Source organism: Acanthisitta chloris, unplaced genomic scaffold (genome assembly GCF_000695815.1).
Source record: "Acanthisitta chloris isolate BGI_N310 unplaced genomic scaffold, ASM69581v1 scaffold11262, whole genome shotgun sequence".
Taxonomy (NCBI): domain Eukaryota; kingdom Metazoa; phylum Chordata; class Aves; order Passeriformes; family Acanthisittidae; genus Acanthisitta; species Acanthisitta chloris.
In genome coordinates, this window is record NW_008659913.1 from 16,431 (window position 1) to 25,229 (window position 8,799).

At 46.8% G+C, this 8,799-nt stretch overlaps 1 protein-coding gene across 1 annotated transcript in view; it reads right to left on the reverse strand.

Moving 5' to 3' along the window:
• Positions 1-8,310, reverse strand: part of HSPA9 (heat shock 70kDa protein 9 (mortalin)) — a 20,936-nt gene extending 12,626 nt beyond the window's left edge. Inside the window, exons 1-8 of the mRNA XM_009069595.1 lie at positions 8,249-8,310; positions 6,813-6,900; positions 6,546-6,727; positions 5,111-5,235; positions 3,313-3,386; positions 3,120-3,226; positions 2,226-2,388; positions 1,513-1,605 (exon numbers count right to left, since the gene is read on the reverse strand). Coding sequence (XP_009067843.1) covers positions 1,513-1,605; positions 2,226-2,388; positions 3,120-3,226; positions 3,313-3,386; positions 5,111-5,235; positions 6,546-6,727; positions 6,813-6,833 — 765 coding nt within the window. The 5' untranslated portion in view covers positions 6,834-6,900; positions 8,249-8,310. The remainder of the gene's footprint in view (positions 1-1,512; positions 1,606-2,225; positions 2,389-3,119; positions 3,227-3,312; positions 3,387-5,110; positions 5,236-6,545; positions 6,728-6,812; positions 6,901-8,248) is intronic.
• Positions 8,311-8,799: the final 489 nt, after the last annotated feature.

Sequence of the window (8,799 nt, forward strand, 5' to 3'; positions counted from 1 at the left end):
CTTTAGGGCAAGTCACAGGTTCTGCTGGGCCTGTACTGAAGCACCTAGGTGGCTGCTCATCCTGCAGCCCAGTCTCTTAAGTGGCAGCAGGAACACGCTTACATCTTACATTTCAGGGAAGATGTAAAATAATTATTTTGTCCCACACCTCAAGGTTACAACTGCTGAGTTCCAATTCCAATACTGCATTATTTCAATGTCTTTTGTTGCTAAGAATAACACTTAAAATTCTGCCACAGCCAAGAGGTAAGAGCTGAAATACTCTAAGTGACAACCTTAATCCTGTTCCTTTAGCACAACCCAGAAAAAAATGCCATCTTTAGAGTTCCCACAGAATCTGCCAACATTCCGTACCAGGTAAGCTCCTTAGGGAAATAACTCCTGGCTCTTTCCTACATGCCAACAACTCATGTTTGACAGCCAATCTGCTGCCATTTAACACAAAGTTAATTAGTGCAAGGGACCATAATTCCCCCTTCCTGTGGCTATCTGTGAATGCTTTGACAAACTCACATGCTGCATATTTAAAGCAAATCTTATACTGAAATCATCTTGTTCAGGTGCTAAGTCATGCTGACATCAAAAGACACTACAAATCAAAGCAATTAAAACATTAATGCTTTAAGCTCTAGAGATTAAGTTTACACAACAAGAACTAAGGCATGTTACTGCCTAGATGTGTGCAGTCACTTTATGAGCATGATCAAAACTATTAGGGGACAAAGGCAAGTTGTTTTCCCTTCACTGCTAAAGAGTTAAGGAATTCAGATTTTCCTGGCATGAACAATGTGCATTTGCCAGCTCTCAAGCTCATAAAACAGAACCTGCTATGTCTCTGGCAGAACTATGCATCCATTGTGACTGGCCCAAACTTCTTGCTATGAGCTCCTCATTGGCCAACAAAAATACCACCATCAAAGAAAATTAAAAATGTTTATTCAGAAACTAGAAATTGGCAGAGTCCCCATTTGAATTACTATATAATTGACCTTAATTTCACTTAACTGGGACTATTACACCCCAGCTTGCTGCTTCTCCAGCATGAATAAAGGACACGCTTGAATGCGCCAATATATAAAGCTGATAGAAAAAAGAAAGAGGGTGTATGCTTCCCATTGTCCAGACAACTCTTCTATAGGGAAGCAAGTCAAGAATCTTTATAGAAATTGCTACACAAATTAGCTGTTTCATTGGAATGAGCAGCACCAAGGTTTTGGAACAGCTTGCATAAAGCTGTGAGTGCTTCCACAGCCCAGCAGCACTGGCTGCAGCTGAGTTCCCTGACGCCCGTCACCTGGGAACAAAGCACTACCATTCTCAGCTTCCAGCAACTAACTGTGCTCCTAAGAACTCCACCCAGCTAAAGGACTTGTGAGAGTGACACTGTTTGGTTACACAGAAGCTTGCTCTGACACAAGAAAAATCAGCAATATCAGAGCTTTGTAAACAAAACCAATGTAAAACTCAGTGTATCAACTGTTGTACTGCACTGCTTTGGAGCCAGACACATACCTGCACAGAGGAGGAAAGCTCGCACTTGGCTTTCTCTGATGCTTCTCTCACCCTCTGAAGGGCCATGTTGTCTTTAGTCAGGTCAATGCCCGTCTGAGTGACAAACAACAGGGTTAACACTCTCACTTCATTTCAGTTCATCTTCTTATCCCTCTTGACTGTAAAGATATTTCTGGAACACAGCCTGATATGTGCACTTGCATTGTTCTCTCACTTCTGTCAGAGGTATTTAGCATTTCAAATCTGCCAGTCCTCTGCTCTGGGAAGTGGTTATACAGTAAGTTACACATTAAAGCTTGGAAAAGCTGCTGCATCACAGAATATTAAGACAAGACTGAATTAGCAAAGGAGTTGGAATCACAGTGCAGCATCCTCCAGCCAACCTGCATTGTGTGCATCTGTGCTGCCATGTTCAATTGGACCACAGACTTATTTTTCAAAGTAAGCAGACTGTGTACAGGATAGTCCTGCTCACTAGAAGAAAAAACACACATGTTGTGCTTTTTTATGTCTTCCAGGAGAGGAATATTCCACCTCAGGAAAACAGGTGTCAGAACTGGAAGCCAGCCTAACAGGTGCCTAATACTCTTAAATTTCAACTATGCCACAGATGACAAATCAAGTCCTAATAATCTAAGAAAATTCCCATTCTTCTAAGGAGTGAGGTTGAATAGCAGTGTAACACAGGCCTGTGCTCTGAAGAGACACCTTACCTCTCTCTTGAACTCTTTCACAATATACTGTAGCAGAGCCTGGTCAAAATCTTCTCCACCTAAGAAAGTGTCGCCATTGGTGGACTTCACCTCAAAGACACCCTTCTGGATTTCCAGCACAGAAATATCGAAGGTGCCACCACCCAGGTCATAGACTGCAATGCTGCAAGGAGAGAGGCAGGGAAACATGACATTTAGGCAGAGCTGTGGGATCAAGTGTGCAGAACTCACAATGCTGCCCACAGAAGTCAAAAGCCTCTCTAAAGACAGCAGTAAACACACTTCACAGTGCACACACCCCTGAGCACTCCCAGTCCATGTGGCAGACACGTGCAGGGTGCCTAACCTCACCTGTTACTCCAGAGGGAGCAGTTCCTTCCTCTTCAAACCAGACACACATCCAGTGACAAGGGCAGGGACACCAAATGATGAAATGTGTTTTTCAAAAAGTGAAGCTTTCACAGCACCACCATCAGATACACAGAATCTCTAACAAACAGCCTGCACTTGTGCAGCCACCCCTGACAAGCACAGAGGGCTGAATGCACTCAGGGAAGCTGCAGCCTGTGGACACCTGGTACACCTCAGCTACCCTGGAGACAGGCTGCCACCCGCTGACCTCAGCCACACCTATCACTGCCACCAGTGGGCAAGATTATTGACACTCAGGTTCGATAATTAAGCCGTAGTTACGAGTTATGAACTCTCTTTCTTTAACAACGCTGGCTGGCACAGCACAGAGATGCCATCACACAGCTCTGACTCACAGCTGTGACTCCACTTTGGCAGAACTCCAACCAATGATTTAGAACCCAGAAAGCAGAAGAGGCATTCACAAAGCAAACTCCAACATGCTTATTTAAGACAGGGTAGGTGTTATGCACAGGCACTTACACTTTGTCTTCAGACTTGTCCAGACCATAGGCAAGTGCAGCTGCTGTTGGTTCATTAATCACTCTCAAAACATTCAAGCCAGCAATCTGCCCAGCGTCTTTGGTAGCCTGAGGGGGGAAAAGGAACAGTGCTAACTACTGAGAGACACTAGACGCAATTTATAACTCCCAAAATCTTACAGCCTGATGAATACCTGTCTCTGAGAGTCATTGAAGTAAGCGGGGACTGTGATCACAGCGTTCTTTGCTGCATGTCCCAGGTAATTTTCTGGAAGAAAAAGGAGACAAAACAGAAAGTTACCTTTATAAGAACACTACCAAGTTAGCGTTCATAAAATCATAGAATCCTGAATGGTTTGATTGGAAGGATCATAAAGATCATCTTGTTCCACCCACTTGCCACAGGCAGGGACACCTTCCACTAGACCAGGTTGCTCCAAGTCCCATCCAACCTGGTCTGGAACACTTCCAGCTGTGCCAGGGCCTCAGCACCCTCACAGCAAAGAACTTCCTCTTGATACCCAATGCAAACCTACTGTCTTTTAGTTTGAACCAATGCCCCATGTCCTGTCACCACATGCTCTTGTTAGTAATCTCTCTCCATTATCAAGTAGTTTGAAATCATTTTCCTGAACAACAGTAGGCAGGCTCGATGCTTTCTGGGAAAATGCAGAGGAAGGTATGCAGAAATTCAGTCCTTCCACATAACATGGAATAGTTTGTATACTTCTGACAGCACAGCAAAGCACCTCTGCAATACCATCAGTGACTGCATGCCACTGATGTGAATTCATCCAAGAGCTTTACTGGAATTTTTAGTTTGCAAGACTGAAGCTGTTTTTCAGTTCTTTAGAGTGTTCAACATGTGTTGCACTTAAAACATACTCTTCTTCTTCCTCCCAGCAGTAACATTGATACGGTACAAATAATGCACATATACCAACTTCATGTTTGAGACAGCAAGTCAGAAAAATATGTTTTACACCCAATTTAAGTTCTCAAAAATAAGAGATCAAATCAAACACGGATTCAGACCTTCTAAATGATCAAAATGTGCATGGCACAGTGAGGATGCACAGACAGGCCTCATGCCTCTGCACCAGCCCTGCACAAACCTTACACACTACATTACTCTGTGCTGCTCTAAAGACAGAACCTCCCACAGCTGAGGTCATGTAGCATCCATGCCAGAAGCCAATACACCTATGGGAAACAGAGCCCTGCTCAAGCCACAGGAACATCATCCTCCAAGGAAAGTCAGGTTTATCATGTCTAGATGCTCACATACCACAGTATTTTACCCCTGGGTGGAGCTTTAGCAAGCAGCCAGGACCTAATACTGAAAAAACAAACATCTTTAGACGAAGCTTCAGCCCTGCCCTCCTCACACTTACCACTGGACACACAGTATTTCCCAAGTGAGGATGCAGAAGGCAGATACTGACTGCTGTCTCTGTCTTACACTCAGTTTCCTCAGAAACAACTTTAGCTACTGGAACAGAAAAAAAATTCTCCAGGCCAATGGATATTTCCTCCTAGTGAAGATTTCAAGTCAGCACTAGCTAATTAGCTATTCATTCAGCCCAACAATGGTGCTGAACACTGCCTTTCTCCCTACATGCTACATATCCAGCAGCTGAGTAAGAACAAAGGCACTCAAGCCCCAGCCTGTGCTCAGCTGCAGCCAGGAAAGCACAAAGACTGCAGCTCCCAAGGAAGCAGAGCTCCCCCTTCTGAGTGTGAATTCCATTAGAATGAGGATCAACTCCATCAGTATCCAATTCCAGTATGTATACAGTAAAGCACTAATATCTTGCCAAAGAGCTGAGACTGAGGCAGACACTGATCTTCCTTGAGGCTTCCTGACAGACCACACAGTACCCTTCTCCCTTCTGCCCTGTTCTACCAGGATTTGGGACCAAAACAGCACCTTTAGGGCCGCAGCACTTTCATTTACAACGCACACAGAAACCAAACCCCAACTGTACCAACCTGCAGTCTCCTTCATCTTCATTAGAACAAAGGCACCGATCTGGCTGGGAGAGTAGAGCTTCCCGTGAGCCTCCACCCAAGCGTCGCCATTGGAGGCACGGACAATTTTAAATGGAACGTTCTTACTGGAAAACACAAGGATTCCACACTCAATTCCTGCATCAACACTATCCACTACCAGTAGCATCAGCAGATGAACAGGTACAAGTTCTAGACAAAGAAACCTGAACCTGCCAGCAGCAGCCTCAGATCCAGAGTCCTACAAGTACCAGTATACTGGTCCTGCTTTAATCAGCTGCATCATTTAATCACAAGCCTGATATATGATCATACAGCTTTGATTGGAAATGCCCTCAAGAACAAGAAAAGTCTTCACTGCAAGCATCAGCAAGACTTTTTTCTCCTTCTCTGAAAGGTGATCTGCAGCTAATGCAGTACTATACAGCTTGGCTCTCAGACAGACACAACGAAACCTTGAGACCCAAGGTCAGAACTACTTCACGGTTTCATAGTAGGCTAAGGGGCTGGAATGGAGCTTAGAGACCAACTAGTCCCAAGCCCCTGCCAGGGGCAGGGACACCTAGCAAACCAGGCTGCTCAAGGCTTTAGCCAACCTGGCTTTGAACACTGCCAGGGCTGGGGCAGCCACAGCCTCCCTGGGCAACCCGTGCCAGTGTGCTGGTTTGGGCTGGAGTTAGCTTTCTTCCCAGTGGCTAGTATAGGGCTACGTTTAGGATTTGTGCTCAACACAGAGCTGATAATGCAGAGATATGTTTATTATTGCTGGGCAGAGCTCACACAGAGCCAAGGCCTTTGCTGCCACTCTGGCAAGGAAGTTGTGGGTGCATGGGAGACTGGGAGGAGACACCGCTGGGACAGGTGATCCAAGCTGACTAAAAGGATATTCCGTACCACAGGACATCATGCTCAGTATATAAAGTGGAAGGAGGGACATCTGGTGTCTGTCTTCCCAAGGAAGCGTTATGCGTGATGGGCCCTGCTCTCCTGGAGATGGCTGAACACCTCCTGCCCTTGGGAAGCAGTGAATTAATTCCTTGGTTTGTTTTGCTTGTGTGTGCAGCTTTTGCTTTCTCTATTAAACTGTCTTTATCTCAACCCATGAGTCTTTCTGGCTTTTATCCTTCCGACTCTCTCCCCAATCCCATTGGTGGGTGAGTGTGTGAGCGGCTACATGGTTCTTGGCTGCTCACCACCCTCACAGGAAAAACTTCTTCCTAATATCTAATCTAAATTTCCCTCTTGCAATTTCTCCCCATTACTCTTTGTCCAGTTCCTAACAAAAAATCCCTCTCCTCACAAATTTCCTTCCAAATTCCCTCCTCTTACAGCAACTTCCTCCACCACAGGGCCATGTTTTAAAACACCACAGGCCATGGTGCCCAAGCCCTGCCACTGGCACTGCTCCCTCACTTACATGTCCTTCTTCACTTCCGAGTCGTCGAAGCGGCGCCCGATGAGGCGCTTGGTGGCGTAGAAGGTGTTGTGTGGGTTGGTGACAGCCTGGCGCTTGGCTGGCATTCCCACCAGGCGCTCACCCTCAGCCGTGAACGCGACCACCGACGGCGTCGTCCGGGCACCCTCCGAGTTCTCCAGCACCTACGGAAACAGTGCGCCGTGAAACCCTCACCCTGACAGCACTGATAGGGACGTTCCCCTCCTGACAACATTCCCCTGCACTCACTTTTGCTTGCTTCCCTTCCATAACAGCCACGCAGGAGTTGGTGGTACCCAAGTCGATTCCAATAACTGCACCTTTAATTGCTTCTGAGCTGCAGAACACGTGATGAGAAACACAAAATCACTACTACAGGAAAATAACTACACAGCAAGAAAACTTTCAACCCTGAAAACAGAAAAAGGTGAATTTCCACTTGATGTTGAGGCAAACACACACTGTCTCCTGACCCAAGGCATTCTCCAACACTCACACTGGAATTTAACCTTGGACCTCTGTCTGCAATCACATACTTACAGGTCAATCCTTGCCTGTTTAAAAAAACACTGAAAACATTATTCTTCACCAGAATATCTTTACCATACACATATATACTTTTGATCACGGAATCACGGGACTGGTTTGGGTTGGAGGGACCTTAAAAATCATCCAGTCCCACCCTCTGCCACGGGCAGGGACACCTTCCCCTAGCCCAGGTTGCCCCAAGCCCTGTCCAACCTGGCCTGGAACACTTCCAGGGATGGGGCAGCCACCGCTGGTCTGGGCAACCTTGATGTTCAGACTTGTTTGAAAACATCCACCAGGAGTTAAAATGCCAATAACAAACTGTATTTGTTGATGTGGCATTGCTGAGCCACAGCCAAAGTGAACCATCTTTGTGATCCTGAGGACAGCAGAGTAATTTAGCCCTGAGAACCATGAGTGGTTCTCACACAGGGCAGATTTGAACCTCCTCCTCTCTAGGAAATGGGTATTACCCCTTCCAGGGCTCAGAGAGCCCCTGAGTCACATCTGCATACGTTCTGGAATGGAGGGAGCATTCTGCAGGCAGAGGAGGACTGTGCCCATCACCAGGATGTTACCTTCCTCTCTCCATGCTTCCAGTGGCTCTAACTCTGGTTCCAGTCCCAAGGCAGTGATCTTGGACTGTGCAACTGCTCAGGTTCTCCGTACCAACCAGACCCAGTTTTCCTAACACAAACAGATTTCCCAGTCTGTGTCCTAAACCAGCATCAGCCACAAACCTCTAAATCACACAACCAACTGCAGCTCTTCTCCCATTCTCTGGCAGCAAAAAGTGATTTGAATGCAGGAGCTGCACGAAGTGTACTTTATCTGCAGTGAGGTAGAGCCAGGCAGCACACATTTCATGTCAGTGCAAGACATCTGCACCATCAGTGTTTGAGGTATTTTACTTTCTTTGTTTTCAGTCAAACAGACCTCCACAACCCACACTCTGTGGGTTCTGCTGGCAGGGGGAAGCACTACTCTGAGTTCCTCTGGAGAAACAAAAGATCTAAACAAACAGCCTTAGCAGAGTTCCAGGCACAGGTTCTGGTTTTGCTCCTTTATTCCACGTCTGGCTCCAACAATCAGTTCTGGTGCCAGAAGGAAAACACAAACATCAACAGCTAAACATGACAAGCACAAGAGACACTTACGCATATCTCCTGCTGGATGCTGCTCTGAGAACACTCTGGCTGAGGCCATTCCAGAACGTCTGGAAAACAGAGACATTCTCATGAGAATCTGGTTCAGAACATCAAGTGATCCTCAAGCCAAGGCTCTCCAAGGAAGAGATCCATCCTCTGAAGAGACACTAAGCTACTGCAATATTCCTCCTGCAGAAACTGAAGCTTCAGTACAATTCAGACTAACACATAAACCCCCAATCACTGCACTAACTGAGGCAGCACAGCCCTGGGCTGTGTAAGCAGCACTGAGCCACCTTCCCCACACGAAACAGCCCAGGGACGCGTTACCAGGCAGACACTCAACTCTGACCCTTCAGCCTTCCGCGAGCAGCAGCAGATACACATTAACCGCAGCGCCCAAGGCTCCGTGCCCGCTCAGCGGCACATGACTCACTGCAGCCCCCTCCTGCCCAGCTCCAGCTCCTTGCCATGCCCCCCAGGCGGCTCTGGCAGCATTATCCCTTCGGGAATGAACCTTCAGCACTGTCTCTGGGCAGAGAGGGCAGGGCCCGGACGCC